This window comes from Halichoerus grypus, chromosome 8 (genome assembly GCF_964656455.1).
Source record: "Halichoerus grypus chromosome 8, mHalGry1.hap1.1, whole genome shotgun sequence".
Taxonomy (NCBI): Eukaryota; Metazoa; Chordata; class Mammalia; order Carnivora; family Phocidae; genus Halichoerus; species Halichoerus grypus.
The window spans coordinates 86927223-86947685 of NC_135719.1; the positions used below are offsets into that span (position 1 = coordinate 86927223).

Sequence of the window (20463 nt, forward strand, 5' to 3'; positions counted from 1 at the left end):
CTTTACCTCAAACAAAAATACCCATGCCGTAGAGGTCTCCAGACAGCCCTGCAGTAGCCATTCTCCAACTGGCCTTTGTTAACACAGGCAGCCTTCGATGCCTTTATTTCGCTGATTTTGATGGTATCTATAATTCTGACTTTCCTTCCTTCCTTCCTTTCCTCTTCCAAGCCCTCCTGTTGTGTGTGTGTGTGTGTGTTGGAGAGAGAGATGAATAGGGAAACAAAGTATATGTTATAATTTTTTCGCATTACTAAGGGAATTATCCCTGCAGAAGACAAGAAAGCATGCTAATGTCTTTGCAGCAAAAAAGGAAAAAAAAAAAAAAAACGATGTAAGATCATAAACAGTCTTGATCAATATCAATTTTTATTGATCAATCTTGACCAAAAAATTTTAAAAACTGCATTCAGAATGCTGCTATGTAAATTTCCCCAAAACCCAGAGAGATGGTTTTCCTGAGAATAAACAGATGGGCACTACACCAACAAAAGGTTTGGCCTTCAAAAACAGGCTTTCCTCGAATTCAAAGCAGCTTATGAAGTGTGAGGATAAAGTTATATGACTGCTTCTTAATAAATATTCTAGAATTTACATTAATTAAATGATGTCTTTTCTGGGCGCCTGGGTTGGTTAAGCATCTGCCTTCGGCTCAGGTCATGATCCCAGGGTCCTGGGATGGAGTCCTGCATCCGGCTCCCTGCTCAGCGGGGAGTCTGCTTCTCCCTCTCCCTCTGCCCCCTACCCAAATAAATAAAAAAAGAAAAAAGAAAGTTACCTTTTCTAACTTGGACAACATCCACTGTCAATTGCTGACAATTTTATTATATTTTGTATGTTTTTGTAAGCCAGCAAAAATTTATGTTGGAAAAAAGGTGAGACAAAACAAAGAAATGACGCCATTCATCAATCAGACAATTAGTCTATATACTATATCATGATGCTGTATTTTTCTTCCTGACCTCTTTCTTTTTTTTTCTCCTATCTACACTTCCTATCTCCTTCATTTCTAATATGATTTTACAAGTTCCTTATGTCCTAGGTAGTGTGTTAGATACTATACATGATTATCATGTGCATCCTCAGTTTGAAGGTGAGGAAACTGACACCCAGACACTAACTAGCCTTCCCAATGCCACAGAGCTAATAAATGCACTGCTGGGAACTGAACTCAAGCGGCTTGGTTCCAGAGTCTGTGCTTTTAAGCACTAAGGTATGCTGTGTAGCATTCAATGAAACAAGATAAATTAAGAAACTTGGGGAAATAGAATATTGTGGCAAATACAAAGAATTAGTATAGAAAAAGTGACATAGTATTGACTTGTGTCATATTAAAGGCAGCCCATGAATTCTGATCTGAGAGGGAGAGGCCAAAGCAAGAAGAAAAACCAGACATCATATAAGAGTAACATTACTCAGAAAATAAAGCTGTTTTGGGGTACTAAAGTCTGAGGAATTTGTCCTATAAGGAAGTCACAGGGCAATACAGTGGACAATCTCTCCCCTGAGATTTTGGTAGTAAATATACTACCAAAGCATTCAGGTGTGTTATTTCTAACATTCCTCTAAATGTCGTATCAAAGACATTTCAGTAAAGGCATTTCTGCAGCCTGTGGTGGGTGTGTACGTGTGTGTGCAAACAATGTGTTCTAGACCTTTAGGAGTAAATGTGGTTTATCTAGCTGCTCTAACAGAACTTCTTTTTGATAGTGAAATGTTTATATCAATATGGCAGCTATTAGTTAACATGTCTATTAAACACTTGAAATACAGTTGGTGTGACTGAGGAACTCAGCTTTAATTTTACTTACTTTTAGTTAAGTATGGCCACTCACAGTTAGTATGGACAGGGCAGAACTAGAGAAATGGTGGGGTTGCCTATCTCTCAGCCAATTCTCATGAACATAATTTCGTGTTTCTATAACAGATGAACAAAATAAGAACTGAAACAGTTTTATTCTCTAGTTTGAGCCTAGAACATAAGAATTTTGTGCTAACTGAACAATAATAATTTTTTCAAAGATTATGACAAAAAACCTATTCATATCACCTCTATATAGAAGTGAGCCAAGGAAATACCTATTTACCAGATACTGTGACTGCCTAAAACATTTTTTATATTAGGGTCTAGTCCTGTAAGTCATCTATTTCGTTACCTCTGATGGGTAAAAATCTTCATTTTTGAGTTGGAGTGCAATTTCTTAAATAAGTCCCACATAATTCAGAGTCAAATCTGGTAAATGAGGTAGATTAATAAGACTTGTGTGTGTGTGTTTTATATACCAATTCATGTAAAAAGGCAAAAAGAATGAGCTAGTATCTTAGTATTTCTAGAATGATTCTGAATATGCAAAGTTCTCTGAGATCCTGTTGTACATTGAGGTGTTAACATGGTAAGATTTACATACATGAGACGGTTAAATCTCCACCCTAAGAAGCAAATATAAAGAATTTTTGGTTACACAGAGACCAGAAAATACAGAGAAAAAGTCCTCTTTGTGTGGTTTTCATTACCTCTGTGTTCTTTTCCTGTTTATCTGAATGAGTTATAATACTGGCTTCAATTAGAGAAGTAACAGATGAAAAGAGAAGAGAAGGAAAAACTCTGATTTATGGCTGGCTATCCACTTGCCAGATGGTGAAGAACTAGGCCTCAGGCTAATTCTGTGTGAACAGAGGGGCTTGATACGTCTGTCTCTGAAAACCACGGTATGTACATGGACAGAGATCTATGCAGATTTAGACTCTGGTTTTGGAGCACATGACTCAGCTTTTCCTATAGATGGTGCCAGCTGACCTTTAGGCACAGACAGTTGTTCTGTTAGGTGGATAAAGCAATGGTGCTCCAATGTGAGGACTGGGGGTGGGGGGAGGAGGAAGAGCAGGAAAGGTCAGCCAGCATCCCAGGATATCAGTCCTTGTTCCTTCCAGACACGGAAATAGAGAAGTCAGAGCCTGAGGCCAGCTCCAGTGTCATTACTAAGAGTTAACGCAGGTATAGAGCACTGAGGCTCCAGATGAGGAAATGATACTAAACTGATGAAGGCAGGTGAGATTAGCATGGGGGAGGGGTGAGGGGTGGTGCATCCAAAAGGAGTGATTACTGAACACGTTTAAGAAAGAGAGCAAGAATATTTGTAAGAAAAGAGCAATGGCTGGGAAAACTGGTTGAAGGAAGAATGAATTGAGGTAGGTAGCAAATGAGTTACTTGGTCATGGTGATGAGCATAATCCAGGAGTTGTGGGAATCAGATAGGAAAACAACTGGTGTTTTATGAATTAGTTCTTATCTTACATGAGAAATGTTATAAAAGACGCTGAAATATTTTGAAAGCAGAACTGGATTTCTAAAAATAAGTAATTTCTAAAAAATAATTAGTTTTTGACAACATATAGAAGATAGCAAGAATCTGGGAAAAAAAGGATTAGTCAAGTGATAATAATATTGATATTACTAATAGATTAGGCCAAGGAGAGCCAACAGTAAGCATTGAAATTCTTCCTACAGAACAGCTCTGAAATTCTTCCTACAGAACATCAGTAACTTCTGGATATCATATATAAGCACCAATTTAATAATGTGCTTATTGGGTTGTTCATTTTGTTACTTCAAGTATCCATTCATTCACTCAGCAGACATTGATTGCATGTGACATGCCAGGTCCTGAGGATTCAGTATAAAAATAAGTGGTTCTTGTTTCAAGAAATGTGTGGGTGGAGGTAGAACAAGAAGGCAGAGTACCTCACATTCACCAGGCATCTTATGAAATGCTTTATATTTATCCTCATGGACTTTACAGCCCAACACCATAGTAAAGATACTACTATTGCTATTTGACAGGTGATGGAGAAAGACTCAGGGAAAGGAGGTGACTTGCCAATCATTATGCAAGAAATAAATGGCAGCTCAGCCCTGTCTTTGACTGGAAGTCCACTAATTATCAAACTGGATTTATGTGGATATATGCCATAAAATAACTGTGATGCATATTTCTGAGTTAATATACGTAAAGCACTTAAAATAGTGCCTAACACATCATGAATGCTATACGTCCTTATATCATCATCATTAATGTTGTTTTTCTTAAAGAACAACATGGGGGAGAAATATTATTTATTCAAAATTAAACAAGAGAAATCGAACACAGCAGAATGCAAAATGTCCATAAAGTTTTCAAATGAAATAAGATTCTCCAAAGAACTTTTCCCTTTAGGGTTTGTCTTATGCCCCATGTTACCTGGGAAGAATGTTTTCACTCTGCCTTGACACTTAGGGTTACTTGGGTATAAAAAGACAGAGAAGCAATGCACTATTGTGCCACATCTCCCTAGAGACTCCACTCTACAAAGACACAAATAATCAAGAAAACTATCAAAGTAAGGAAGGAGTGCTCCAAGCCCCCATATCCCAGTTGAGGTCACAAGTTGGGAAAGGTGGAAAGTCTATGGAAACATTCCAATAGCCTCCTCTTTGTATTCACTTTTCTATGAAAATGATTAATGTAGTACAAAGAACCTAAAATGAGGTTTACTTGCAAGACAAAGATGGAAAGAGGATTAATATTAACAATAATAACAAGGAAATGCTGAAGACACACTTAACATAAACCCTACTTCGAAGAAAAGAGTAACGACCTGTAATCTTACATTTAAGCTTTCCATTATTATAAAACCACCAGCACAAATAACTGCAACTAAAGTTGGACAGGAATTGGCACCACAAAGCCTGGAACACTTAGATGTCCAAAACAACTACAGAGAAATATAAATTGAGTACTCAGGCTAGGCCTTTTACAACCTTAATTAGTCAAGCAGTATGAAGACTGGGGAGGTGCTTCCCACGATTAATTCTCTCTTCTTAAAAGCAAACAAAACTACGTCTATCTAATGTATTCTTGGGGAAAATAATGCAGTGATCTAATATATCACTCTCACAGTTTTCCTCCTCCATCCATATTTCAGGGGAGTATAAAACACTGCTAAGCAGTATCCTATATCTGACAGAAATGGATATAACTGGCAAAGTACCACACAAATCAATAATTTACATTTTCTATAAAAGAAAAAAGGACCTTGCTAGAATTTTTTTTACCTTTTTTGGCTCATGGTTTAGGCACTGAATCCTAGTAATAGAAAAACACGGTCATAAGGATTCCTGGAAATATACTGATGCTTAGACAATATTTCAGTTTTGATCAGAGTTGTGAAATTATATGATGGGATCCTGTTTAAGCAGGAAAAAATATTTTTTCCTATTTTGTACTGTCACTCTATGAAGAAAAGCCTCTGTGTTTTCTTAACCTGATCACAGTTTTTATATTTATTAAATATTTATTTTTTCATGAAAAAGAGGGGATAAGGGTTCTACAATAAAAATAATGCCAGTGGAACCTGTAGCTCGTTACTGGTTTTGTTGTTACAAATACCATCAATATTTCCCTGAAATATCAACTGACCATAGTAGGAATTCTTTGAACAGATCCTCAAGAAATCCTGTTTACTGGTCCAAGTTCAAAGGGTTAACCTGAACTTAAGGTAATGTTAATAGTGATTAAACACTTAGATTCAAGTTCTGGTACTATCTCTACTACTCACTGCAGGATGTGGGCAAGTTAAAATGTATATTTTATAGCTTTTAAGATATCTGATTTCACTACCTCCCAGAGTCATTGTGAAGGAAACATTACTTATGTAAACAGATTCAAAAGCTTGTGCTATTATGTAAACAAAGCTTTCTTTCTTCCTAACTCCTGTTTTTCCATGGTTCAAGTATTCCCCTCTGTGAGAGAGAAGTGGCCTATGTGTAGAGAGAACAAATAGACCTTCTCAGACCATTTGGTCCATGGGCTTGACCCAGAGGAGTATCGCCAGTGTAGATTGCTGAGGCCAAGACTCACTATATACTTGGGAAAAAACAAGTATCTGTGTTAAAGTGAATTTGGGAAGTGATCTTAGAAAGTTATGCTTCATATTAGCATGAACCAAAGTTCTTAAGAGTCCTGCAATAAATAGCTCTTTTAACATTGTTTGACACAACAATTCTCAAAGTTGTCAGACCAGGATTCCCTAACAACCATGGACATTGTGGGAAAAGGCAGCAACCAGAACAGCTAACATTTACTGTGTAGTTGCCTGTGTGTAGAAATCTCTGAAGTGCTTTACGTGCGTTAACTTATTTTTAATGTTTGTAGTAACCTCACACTGTACGTGCCGGTGCTGCCTCCATTCCACAGATGAGGAAACTAGGGCACAGAATGACTAAATGTCTTTGCAAAGATGTAAATAGAAAATATGGAATCCGGGCACTATTACCCCTGTTTGATACTTTCATCCAGTGTAAGGTTCTTTTTTGATTGAAAAACACACAAAAACCCCTAAATCTCAGAGATTATGCAACTTGTACAAAATCACAAAGGAAATCAATGATACTAGATGCCCAAGAAATTAGTTCTCCAGCGTCTTGGAGCAGTAGCTAAACCACTCAACAAACACATTGAACAACATGTGAGAGCAAGACTTGGTGGGAGGGAAAGAGCATGTGATCACTCTTAGGTGGTTGTAGCTGTCGTTAGAGTCCTCTTCATATTCTCATTTTCCTTCATCAACTATATCCAAATGGGCATATATCTCTTCAATTTTACCCCTAAAATATTCCTTAATCTCTCTATCCCATTTTCAGCTCTTGAATCATGGCCTGAAAATAGGCCCACAGCCCCCTCTGCCTGGGCTACAGCACTAGCTTTCTAATGAGGCTCCTATCTCTAGATGGTGTGGAACAAATAACCAGCCACATGTGGTGACACCGCTTTGCAAAAGTTATAAATAATACTGCATAATCTATTGCAAAAACTAGTGAAAAATATCCGGAAAAAATTGGATTTTTACCATTAATGAAAGAAGGAAAGATTCAACATTTAGCTCTAAGACTTTAAAATTGTAATTTTACTAGAGAAATTCTTGTAGTCCTTGTCTATTTTCCATTTAACCACCTATTAGATACACACACACACCCCCCACACACACACCCCTGCACGCAACACACACGCGCGCGCACACACACACACACACACACACATTAGAGATCAAGCCCCCACAAAACAAAAAACAAAGAGTTGAGTCATGTGAATGCAGTGCTGGTTATTAATTTGCTTTGCTACGGCTGAATTATCAGGCTTTGATAGAGACCCATCATGAAGAAGGTATCAGATAAATTCCATGAACTTTATTTTATAGTTTAGGACTACACACTTGAACTTGACTTTGGCTTTAGTAAGAGAAATTTCCATTTGCCGTGTTTTCCTACTCCATAACAATAGTACCAATGCTAATCCTTTGCTTAACAAAGAAAATTTGCCAGTGGTGGGAGTGTGCATGGTGGGGAACTTCCATGGAGTTCTTTCTTTTTTTCTCCAGAACCCAACCCATCCACCCATGAGCAATGTTTTCCTGGCTTACAGGGTCTAAATGCACTAGCTCATACAAGCCCTGTTTTTCAAAAAGGAGAAAACCAGCAAATTAGCCAGGAGCAGCTTGGTTAGTACTAACAGACGATGAAAGGTCTCAGCACAAAATGACAGAAGCAAGAGAAAATTCTTGATGGTTGCCTGAAGAGACTAGAGTATTTCACCTTCCTCAAAATTAATTTTTTCCATATTTTCTCACATTTTACTGGACTCTTATGTCAGAACATGTTCCTATGGGTGGAATACAGGTTAAACATTAAAAGAATCAAATTATGTTTATGCGGAACTACAGAGTAAAATTTCTTCTTTCATAAGGAAAAACAGAAAATTTGGACAAATGAGTTTGAACAATAAAATTATAGTCATTAAGAGGAAAATCTCCACAGCATCGTTTATGTTCTCAAACGGGTCGAAAGGCAACAGAGGGGGTGCGCCCTGTGTTTTGTTCTCCTACCTCCTTTGGCCATTGCATTTTGAATGAAGTTGATACTTAACCACACCTTCAGGAAATGACATATTACGCTGCACTGCATATTCTTCCGGGACTGGGTCAGGAATGAGTAAGTGATAGGAGCTCCCTCACGTTCACACCTGACATGCCTTCGTTAGCAATCATTTGTCTTGCCTCCAATTATAATGCAACGCAACCCTGCCCACATCACAGGCACTAATTTCTGGTAAGGGCTGAGTCAGTGCACAGCAAGGAGATGTGAACTTTCTATTTCTTACTATTGAGGATATACCTAGAAATAATATTTTTATAACAAATCAATATTTTGTCAAAATTTTGTAAATGTGGTAACTTCTAATGTGAAAGCCACTAGTCAATCAATCAGCTCATATATATTTATTGAGAACCTCAACTGTGGTAACAAAAGGATGTGGGGACAGGGGGAAGAAGAGATTGGTGAACAGCAGTAAGACCGGTAAAGGCGAGTCTGCATTGAGACACAGAGGCAGGGGACTGTGTGTCCAGCAGCCCTGTGTAGCTCAGGACCAGGAATGGCCAAAATGGATGGTAAAGTTATTCAGATTACAGACCTGCGTAACGGGCCCTGCGAGGGGGTAAGAGAACGCAAGAGAGTTGAGACTGCATCAAAGTGACGTAAGACGTGCACATGGTGGCCCATGTGCTGTGGGGAGAGAAAAAGAAAGGGAAAAACACAGTCCTAAGATGGTAGGGAGCTGGTGACTGGAAGCTACAGTCAAAAGACAGGGCCTGCGATGTGGATTTGGTAGCGGCAGGCAAGATGGAGGAGGAGTGCCCGAGCGAGGACCTAGGAGCTGGACCATGCCTTCGTGGTGAGCTCAGGCATAGGAAACCGACGACAAGCAGAAAGGAAAGGGGTAGCGGGGGAAACAAGGTTATAATGGGGGGAGGGGGAGTTAAGGAAAAACCATTTTTAACATTTACTGAGAAAATCACAATGTGAAGCATTAGAATGGGAGAGGAGGGAGGAGAATACAGCCACCAAAGAAGCTAACAGGGAAATGCGGGAGATCATCAATTAAACATAATTGAATGCGTGTATATATAAAAAACACATATACTACATATATTATATATAATAAGTAATTATAAATACATATATTTAATTAAATATATATACTTGAATATTTAAGGGTTAAATGACATTGGGGATGTGGGACTATGTGGACTGAAAAAGTTGAAAGTCTCCAGGTTCAAGTCTGAAAGTAGGCTGTTACAGAATGACTCCTTTTAAATACCAACAAGTTAGCTGATAAGAGTAGGAGAGACCTTCCTGAGTCTGGTATTGGGACAACAGGTAAGAAAAAAGGCTGCCTTTAAATGCCCTCCCAGCAGTGGTGGCCATGGAGACAGGGGAGGTGGAACACGGAACAGTAAGGGTGGCTGGCAAAAGAAGTGGAGTATAAGCACAATGAGGGTCTTGGTTTGCAGAGATGGCTGGAGGAGCATCATGCTGTTCCCTGGGCGGCAGGGCAATGCACAGAGCTGTGTCAGGTCAGTGTGCCGAAGAGCAGGCCCCACTCACTGTGATAACATGCAAACAGGCAGCCCTCTTTCCTCTCCCACAAGCACAAGCACACCCACACCTAGCTTGCATTCAATCTGTCTGGCATCACTATAAAGTGCTTGACAACAAAAGTAAAATGGAAAGAAAAATAAATTTTGAAATGCAATTTTAAAAATTCCCATGTATTTCTGGACATTGCCACAGGCAAAAGAAAAAAAAAAAAAGGATTCATAAAAAGTATTACATTATTTGCAAAGCAGCCTGGCTATGAGTTTAATATGAATTATAGAGAGAATGGATCCAGGGCATGATTTCCCTGAATAATTTATTACAGACAGACCCTCCTGTTCAGAAATAGGAAACTTAAAAAACAATATGTCTAAGGCACTAGTTTTGTTTTTTGTTTTTTTTTATTATGTTATGTTAATCACCATACATTACATCATTAGTTTTTGAGGCACTAGTTTTTTGAGGCCAGGTGTACTAGTTTTGTGAAAGAGCCAACAAAAGGTAACAGCATGGAGGTTTCTCAAAAAATTAAAAATAGAGGGGTGCCTGGGTGGCTCAGTCGGTTAAACGTCTGCCTTCGGTTCAGGTCATGATCCCAGGGTCCTGGGATCTAGCCCATCAGGCCCCCTGCTCAAGAGTAAGTCTGCTTCTCCCTCTTGCTCCTACCCACCCCCAGTCTCTCTCTCTTTCTCTCTCTCAAATAAATAAATAAAATCTTTTAAAAAAATTAAAAATAGAACTACCATATGATCCAGTAAGATTCCACTACTGGGTATTTACCCAAAGAAAATGAAAACACTAAATCAAAAAGATATATGCACCCCTATGTTTATTGCAGCATTATTTACAATAGCCAAGATATAGAAGCAGCCCAAGTGTCCATCAACAGATGAATGGATAAAGAAGATGTGGTATGTATGTACAACAGAATATTACTTAGCCATAAAAAAGAATGAAATCCTGCAATTTGTAAGAACATGGACAGATCTAGAGGGTATAATGATAATTGAAACAAGTCGGTCAAGGAAAGGCAAATACCATATGACTTCACTCATGTAGAATTTAAGAAACAAAAAAAATGAGCAACAACAAAAAACAAAAAAACCAGACTCTTAACTATAGAGGACAAACTGATGATTGCCAGAGAGGAGGTGGGTGGGAGGGATGAGTAAAATAGATGGAAGGGGATTAAGAGTACACTCATAATGAGCACTGAGTAATGTGTAGAATTGCTGAATCACTATACTGTACACCTGAAACTAATTTAACACTATATATTGATTATACTTGAATAAAATATATATATGAAAAAATAATAATAAATTAAAGTGGTTGGTATTGTCTACAGAAAACACATGAAAGCTTTTGCTTTTTTGATTTAGCAAGCGGCAACCCTATAAACAACATTATTACTCTTTTATCTAATGAAACAAGTTTATAGGATCTAGCTACACAGTGAAAATGTGGCAATCCCAGGACCTCACACAGTGATAGCTGATAAACAAAGATAAAGACAAATTGGAGTGAATCAAAGCAAAGTCCAGCTGAATTATAATCGGTGCAACCAAGGTCTGGGCTCTGAACAAGTTGAGGAACTTGAGGAAGTGAAATCTAGAATCAGTAAAGCAAATGGATTTCCTTTAGTCAAAGAAATAACAAGCAAAGATGGCCAGAGGGGAGAAAGGAACAATACAATCAGAGTTTCTCAAGAATTCCTCAATTTTCACAAAACTAAACATTAAAAATCTGTATCTCTTTGTATTATTGCACTGATCATTGTTGTAAGGATCCCCACTACAGCTGTTCTCTGGCACTTTTTTTTTTTTTAAGTTAAATACGCCTATTTTTTTCTGTATTGATACACACAGTCTGATTAGTAACTTCTAAATCCTAAATAAGAAATCTAAATCTGGGCAGAGGGAAACACAGCCACTCAAGGAGGGATCTGGCTAGTGTCACAGGGCATGGCCTGACCTGCTGTAACTCCCGAACTCTGTTTTACAACTTGGTCTTGGCTTAGAATGAGTAGACATCTGACTTAACTAAAGCTACGGATTCCTAGCCCTGTTGTTATTTCTTGGCTTCCAGCCCCTCCACACATTTGGGGTCCTAACATCTGTCTTTCACCACTGGGGAGGTTTTAGTTTGCTTTTGCTGCTGCCCATATGATTCAAGGTGATGAATAAAAGTATGCCTGTGTGTTGCTGGGAGGCTTGGGGAGATGGTAAAGTTGGAGAAAGTGACTGGGGCCGTACTGGGTGCAGAAAGAGCCAACTCGAGGCAAACCATTTGCTTTTTCCAAAAAATAATTTGAAAGTTCCTGTAGACAGAGGCCTAACATTTCCTTTTAGGGCTGAGTTTGATGTATGTTTTCTATGTTGCCTTAAAAACTTATGCCCAAGATCTCTTCAAATACAAACTATTAATCTATGGATAGAGAAATAAGTGTACTACCTGACAAGACAACTTCAATAAGATCGCCTTCCTGGATATCGCTAGCCGTTTTCACCAGCTGAAGGATGTTTTCGGAGGTAGGGTCATGGCGAAAAAGCAGGATCTTATCATACATTCCATAGAAACCACATTCAGGGAACTGTAAATACAAATACCACAATAGGTTAAATGTCAAAATCCTCCTAAATTTAGAATAGAAACCAAAAAAATAAGTGTCAGGGCACAAATACAAGCTAATTGATACTTTTATACTATGTTAAATAGTTAAGGTATAATTGACATACAGTAAAATTCACCCTTTTTAGTGCTCAGTTCTGCAAGTTTTGACAAATGTATAGGAATAACTACATACCATCTATGTGGTATACACAAAACAGCCAAGCTATAAAACAGATCCCATCACCCCCTAAAATGTCTCCATTCCCACTTTGTTATCAACTTCTCCCCTGACCCCCAGCCCCTAGAAAACACTGATCTTTGTCTCCAAAATTTGGTCTTCTCAAGAAGGTCATATGAATGGTATTGTACCTTTTACATTGTATATAATTTTAAATCTGATGTTTTACTTTTTTATTTAAGATTTCTTATTTATTTATTTTGAGAGAGAAAGAGAGCACAGTGGGGAGGAGGGGCAGAGGGAGAAACAGACATCCACTGAGCAGGGAGCCCGATGCGGGGCTTGATCCCAGGACCCTGAGATCATGACCTAAGTCAAAGGTAGACGCTTAACCGACTGAGCCACCCAGGTGCCCGAATCTGATGTTTTTCACTTAGTGTAATGAATTTAAGATTGCCCATTCTGCTACATGTATCATTAATCTTTCCATTTTCATTGCTGAGGAGTGTTCCATTGTAGTGCATGGATATACCACAGTGTATGTATCCATTCCTCAATTGAAGGGCATTTTAGTTCCAGTTTTTGACTATTACAAATAAAGCTGCTATAAATGTTTACTTAGAGGCTTTTGTGTGAACACAAGTTTTTCCTTCTCTGGGGTGTATGGAAGTATCTGGATAACTTTATAAAAAATTGCCAAACTGTTTTGAAAGTGGCTATTGCATTTTGCATTCCCACCAGCAGTGTATGAGAGTTCCAGTTGCTCTGCATCCTTGACAGCACTTGGTGATGTTGGTTGTTTTTATTGTAGATATTCTAATAGGTGTTAGAAATAGAAAAACAATGTTTTTCTGATATAGAAATAGAAAAACAATCTAATAGATGTTGGTTGTCTATTGTAGATATTCTATCTCATAGTTTTAATTTTTCCCTAACAACTAATGATATTGAGCATCTTTCCATTGCGCCACCCCCATGCACACAACTGATCAACTCCTTTCCCCATTTTTTAAATTGAATTGTCTTCCTATTATTGAGCTCTGATAGTTCTTTATATATTCTAGATAAAAGCTGTTTATCAGATACATGTTTCATAGATTTTTCTTCCAGTCTGTGGCTTTTCATTCCCTTCACATTATTTTCTGAAGTTCTTAATTTATATGAAGCCCAACTTATCAAATACTTCTTTATGGATCATGCTTTTGGTTTAATATCTGATAAATCTTTGTGTAACTTAAGGTAACACAGATCTTCTCCTATGTTTTATTCTACCATTTTCTTGTTTGGGGTTTTACATTTGGATCTATGATACAGTTTGAGGTAATTTTTGAATGAAGTAAAAAAAACATCGATTTAGGCTCATTTTTTTTGTGTGCATATTCTTGAAGATTCCTTTACAATTGGTATAAGTCCTTCCTTAAATATCTGGTAAAATTCTCCAGCAAAGCCATCTAAGCCTGGATTTTTCTACTAAGATTTATCTCTTAGATAGCACTACTTAGATTTCCATTTTCTCCTAAGTGAGTTTTGGCAGTTTTCTTTCAAGGAACCTATTCATTTCATCCAAATTGTTGACTTTCTGGGCAAAAAACTTTTTTTTTAATATTATTCTTTTATCACCCTTTTAATGTCTGTAGGGTCCATAGTACTGTCTCTTTATTACTTTTTCATAATTTGCGTGTTTTCTCTCTTTTTGCTTCATCAGTCTCTGACCATCAGTCTATGTATCTGTTTTTAAGCCAGTTCCATACTGTTTTTGATTACTGTAACGTATTTTGAAATGAGGAAGTATCATGCCTCTAGCTTTATTCTTCTTGCTCAAAATTGCTTGGGCTATTTGGAGTCTTTTGTGGTTCCATATGAATTTTAGAATTGTTTTTTCTACTTCTATAAAAAAATACCATTGGGATTTTGATGGGAATTTCATTGAATCTGTAGATTGCTTTGGGTAGTACAGACATTTTAACATTAATTCTTCCAATACATGAACATGCAATGTCTTTCTCTTTGTGTTCGTTTTCCTTTCTTTGAGCAGTGTTTTATAGTTTTCATTGTACAAGTCTTTCACCTCATATTTTCATGTAAATCCTTGAAAGTTCTTTTCTACTAAGTCCATCACCTCTACATTCTGATCTATTTCCTTTAGCTCTTTTTTGATCCTTATGGGTTACATTTCCTCCTATATTTCCTGCTTTTTCATATGTGTACTTTCCAAAAATTGAAGTATAGTTAACATACAATGTTACATTAGTTTCAGGTGTACAACATAGTGGTTCAACAATTCTATATGTTATGCTATGCTCACCACAAGTGTAGCTACCACCTGTTACCATATAATGCTATTAAAATATCTTGACTATATTCCCTATGCTGTACCTTTCATCCCTGTGATTTATTCATTCAATAACCAAAAACCTGTACCTTCCACTCCCCTTCAGCCATTTTGCCCAACCCCCTACCCTCTCTCCTCTGGCAACCACCAGTTTGTTCTCTGTATTTATGGGTCTGTATCTGCTTTTTTGTTTGTTTGTTCATTTGTTTCTTAGATTCCATATATAAGTGGAATCATATGGTATTTGTCTCTTTGCCTGACTTAATTCACTAAGTATAAAAAGAGAAATGCCATATGATCCAGTAACTCCACTACTGGGTATTTACCCAAAGAAAATAAAAACACCAATTTGAAATGATATATGCACCCCCGTATATACTGCAGCATTATTTACAACAGCAAAGATATGGAAGCAACCTAAATGTCCACTGACAAATGAATGGATAAAGAAAATATGGTTTATATATAATGGAATGTTAGTCATATAAAAGAATGAGATCTTGCCATCTGCAACAACACAGACGGACCTAGAGGGTATTATGCTAAGAGAAATAAGTCAGTCAGAGAAAGACAAATACCATGTGATTTCATTTATATGTAGAACATACATGTACTTTTTAAATTAGATGCCAGATTTTATGAATTAATGTGAGCAGTTGGACTTTGTTGTCTTCCCTTAAAGAATGTTGATATTTGTCTTGGCAAAAATATTAAGAAAACTGCAGATCAGTTTTGTCTTTTCAAGGCTTATTTTTAAGCTTTGTTAGGTTAGCTTTTAGAGTAGTATTTCCTCTAGGTATAGTTTAACCCTACTATTAATACATAACTCTTTGAACATCTCTATGAAATACCTTAAGTGTTCAGTGAAATTTCTCCCATTTGCCTGATAGAAACTCAACTGTCTCTCAGCCCTTTGTGAGCTCTGTAAGTGTTCATTTCATAGCTTCCACGCAGCTGCTCTTTCCTCTGCCTTAATGATTTTCACCATACACATACACAGATTTGTATTCAATCTAATACTCAAGCAGGCCCTTAAGCAGATTTCTGAAGCTCTTTTTCTGTATAGGTCCCACATTTCCAGTGCTTCTCCCCTAAAAATCCTTTTGACGTGGTCACCTTGGGCTCTATTCTGTATGTCTTCCATACAGCCAGACAACTAGGCTCCTCTTAGGTTCTTTCTCCCTACACTACACTCTGGATCTTGCCTCCAGGCAGAAAGCTATTACTTACCTTGTTTGCTTCTCTTCTCTCAGGGATCACAATCCTGGATTGCCTGTTGGAAAATGTCCGAAAACAGGCATTCTACACATTTTGTAGTGTTTTCTATTTGTTTGGAGGAGGTGAGCATGTCCTATACCAGATATTCCTTGGGAGTAGAACTCAAAGCCTCATGTGTTTTTAAAATATAGAATGCTAATCTTTTCTACCCAACCCTTTGACTACCCAATTCTATATAAATAGCATTTGCAGGAAAAGTCAGTTAAAGACAAATAAAATGTCCACAACTGGTAAGAGTACATTTAAGATGATGTTGAAATAAATATATAAAATACATTTAATGAAATAAAATTAAAAAATTTAATAATTATCATAAAACTCTTAAACCTAAACTTTAACTTAAAGAATCTTCCCTGATTTGATCACAAATGTTCTTCAAAATACACTAATTAATGCACAGATCATCTTACCATATCCTTTCCAAAACCATGGGTAGCTGATTCTGACTCAAGATAGGAGAGAGAAAATTCAAGGGATTCAGTGTCTGAGGTGGGGTGAGTAGACAATAATAGCTGGACAGGAAGAGAGATGAAACAGCAATTGTCTTCCCAAAGAAGAGCCAAATTTTACAGTGTCTTCTAATAATGTCTTGTGGATGTGCTGTGTGGAGGAAGGATCAGGTGGCAATACTGAAGAGGGGCTTAGGAGACAAGGATTCTGCCACCTCATCACGATTTCTGTCAACATGTCCACACACCTCTTGCTTTCTTCAGCAAGGAAATTGTCCTTTCTTCAAGGACATTTCTAAATTCTATTTCTCTATGGTCTTAGATTGCTAACGTTTGAGTATCCCATTCTATATTGTGCCTCTTTGTAAAAGTGGGTATATGGAATGGATGATTTTGTATTCAAGTAAGGCTTAAGTGCCTCACATCCTAATTATTATATTTCTTTCTGAGGGTGACTCACAAAACACTTTTAAAAATAAGAATAGATAGAAAAATACCAATATATACAACCCATATTAAAGCTATTATTTAAAAAGACTGAATTTAAAAAACAAAGATACCATCATAAATATTCATGGAAGTTATTTGTCCAAGATATAGAGCACTGAGGCGTGGATATCCTTTCTCCCACATTCCATCTTACTGGGTCATAAACATGGCTTTTCTCTCTTCATTAACAAGCCATTCTGAATCAGGTTGTAGAGGCCTGTGAAGCAGGGCACAGGGGTGAACATGAAGGCCTAGCCTCACGGGACAGTTGTCATGGCAGCAGAAACTGAGGGTTCGATTTTTTTCAAATTGTACCTTTTTTATTGGCCAGAGAAAAATATATGCACATTTGCCTTTTACTGTTAAGAGAAAAAAATCTTTTCTTTGATGTAACATAACGTTCTGCTTGAATAGAAACTATACAATAAGACTTCCAAAAATTATATTTAAAAATGATGTCTGGAAGGTGGAAAGTATAACAAAACAATGCCTGACAACTGAGAAGAGAACATATTGGGGGAAAATATTCATGGAACAACATTCCCTAATTTGGTCATAATCATCTGTTTTTACGTGAAGGTGTGTGAGCTTTGAAATCTGAAAACCCTCATTAAACTAAACAGGCTTTCAGAAAGGCTCAGAGGCTTGTAAACTCAGCTGGAGCTTATTACAAGATCAGTTCTGTGTTTCTCAGAGGCTTTGTGGTTGTGAGCGCAAACATCTGAGATAAGTGATTTCAAGCTCTCTCCAAGTTCGACTGTAACAAAACTGGCCACTGTGAAAATACGGCCAACAATCACGGCACTGGTCCTAAGCTCTTTAATTCTACCCTGTGCTGGAAACCTCTGTGCTGCTGTGTGTATCATTTGGCATTTTTGACCACAGAGCACAATTTACTGTTACATTTCACTATAAATTCATGGCTGGCCAGACAATGTGCTCCAGAGTAGAATAAATACATGTTTTAATGAGTTGCTGAAATGTGACCTGGCCAACGGGAACTCTGAGGAACAAAGGGTGCTTTTCCACAGTTGAGGCCAATCACAAAGGGCAAGGAACAAGCAATACCAGAAACAAATTAATCCATGATTCAGTCAAGTAGAAAAAAAAAAAGAGAGAGTGTGAGATGGCTTGATTAGGAAATGAAAATACACTGCCAGTTTACTTTTGCTAAAAGGTGATGAAAATCCTGGAATTAAATTATTCTGCTCAATTACAGAACACACCAGGCAGGTGAATATTGAACTCTTCTCATCAAAGACGCTTTCCAAGTTATTTTCCAAGAACTCTCTTGTTTGTAACAAGTGGTGCCATGACTGGCCACAATTAATGAGCAAAGAAATTAAAAAGGTGCTACTACTTCCTAGTTTGGCCAAAATACTCCCTAAGTATTGTTCTGGGAGTACTGGGACAACAAGGATACAGGATGAGCAACTATCTTAACGAGAATGCCTAAACAGTTGGGTAAAACTGCCTCTGGGGTCCCTTGTTGGAGTTGTACCTGAATGATGTTAGCATTGAACTGTGAAAAGCAGGAACAATTAGGCGGTTGATGATGGTTCTGAAAGCAGTGGATCCTTAGGTCAACTGAATCCTGCTGAGGGATGTCATGGGTGAGACCTAAGACAACCGTTGTAAACTTATATTCTTAACTTTGCCTAGGACACTAACCCATCCCATTTTTAATCACCTCACAATTAAAAAAAAGTCTAGTAACTTTTTTATAATTTATATATATATAATATATATTATAACTTTTTAATAATGTAAGTATATAAAAAAGTTAAGTATATGAAAGAACAAATACTTAGTGAACAACCACTGGGTGATTATCACGTACACAGCACTACAGCTGTAGCAACCAAATTATGAGCTGGTTCAAGCCCACCAAAAGCATGAACACTAAATTGTCATTTAAAACACAAGTTATGAAGTGTAAATGAAAGGGGAAAAGAAAAAGTGAATACTCTATATTATCTGGAGGCATATTTCTGAAATATATTCAAATTTGGGCACAGGCTCTTTGATTTGGTGATTTCATATCCTCAAAAAGGCACACATGAAAAGAATTCCACCCTATGACCACATAGCTGTGTGACTAGTTTCTGAATCTAATCTTAGGAAACAGAATCCAGAAAAAAAAATTAACTTTTCTTTTTAACTCTCTCCCTCCTCTACCCAACCCACCTCCCCCCAAGCCAGGCAGAAAATTGAATAGTGTTCCATCACAATAACTAAGAATCATTGTCAACGGCAGAACTTTGCTATCTCTCCTAGTGGCAACTGTTATTACAGATTCTTGGTTGAATCACTGGTCTCTCAGTCCAAAAGATATGATTCATGAAAATAAATCTGTAACACCTATTTTCATGAAATATTTTGAAAAGCTTTTCAGAATTCCAGTTTCTGAAAATGATGACTAAATGATAGTTACGGTGTTGCCTTAAGAAGATGCATTATATACTATCCAAGCCATGAAAAACAGCACAACTGTCGCCTACAAAGCCAGGAGCCCATTCTCCATTTTACTTTGCTATTTTCTGGGCCACAGGCATGCTGTCCAGATGCAGAGAACCCTAGCGAACAATCACAACCCTTGCCTGGCTCCCTCTGTAGTTCTTTCTCTCACCAGCACCTGCAATCATATGACTCTGCTCTACTGACCCAATGCTTCCTTTGAAAAGGGATGCCTAACACCAAGGGTCTATCAACTTCAGAAATCTTCAAGGTCTGAATTTACAAACACAAAAGTCACTCTGGCTAGTCCTCCTCTCTCTGCTCTAGTGCCAAAACACTTCCTTTTCTCATTCAAGACAGGATTTTAATTTATTCCACTCTTGCTTTCCTAAAGGCAGATCTAGAATCTGACCCACTCACTTTCTTCTGCTTAGATTTTCTTTTTTTAGCCACTCTCCTTTCCATTAAGTTCAAAATCCCATTGTTTAAACAATCATTTTCATTCATAATTTTACATTTGGACCTTAGCCTTACCCTCCATTTGCATTGCAGCAAAGAAAAATAAGCAGAAAAAAATATCTGAGGAAAAAAAGGAATATATTTCATCAAGGAGAGGTCTGCTTGGAATCTTTAGATTAAATGTGAAATGGTAGATTTGGGTTATGAGATTTAAAAGTTGGTTGTACTACCAGAAACAGAAACATGCATATAACTGGAACTTGCAACACCTTTGGGGAATAAAGCTAGACTATAAATTCTTCTTCCTAGGGCATATAAATATATTGACATCATATACCAGATATTGCTAAAGAAGTCTGTTTAATAAATTATATGCTTATCTTTAAGGCAGCAGATGTGACTCAGTGTGATGCTTAATTGTTAGTAGAAACTTTTCTTCTACGTTAATTTGAATAATATGTCATCTATTAAAAAGACAAAAGCAGTAAGAAATGACTTAATACATCATTAACTCTAATGCAGTAACTTCTGTGTATAGACTTCCTGGAGGTATTTTAGATCATTATTTTGTTGTCTATAATTTTTAAGGTTTAAAATAAATGTTAATATCAAGCAATTATAGGTGGTAATAATTAATGAGAGCCTCACCACTGTTGTGTAAAAACATATTATACTGCATTATACCTTGACAGATTACTAGTCAGTGATAGCTATTAGAAGACTTAGTAGGCACTCTGAA

The 20463-nt window shown here is 37.3% G+C and overlaps 1 protein-coding gene across 3 annotated transcripts in view; it reads right to left on the minus strand.

Annotated features, from left to right (window-relative positions):
* PRKD1 (protein kinase D1) overlaps positions 1 to 20463 on the minus strand; it is a 318415-nt gene that overhangs the window by 137410 nt on the left and 160542 nt on the right. For all 3 annotated transcript variants that reach the window (XM_078053526.1, XM_078053525.1, XM_078053524.1), the window contains exon 2: positions 11924 to 12062. In XM_078053526.1, the coding sequence (XP_077909652.1) occupies positions 11924 to 12038 (115 nt within the window). In that variant the 5' untranslated portion in view covers positions 12039 to 12062. The remainder of the gene's footprint in view (positions 1 to 11923; positions 12063 to 20463) is intronic.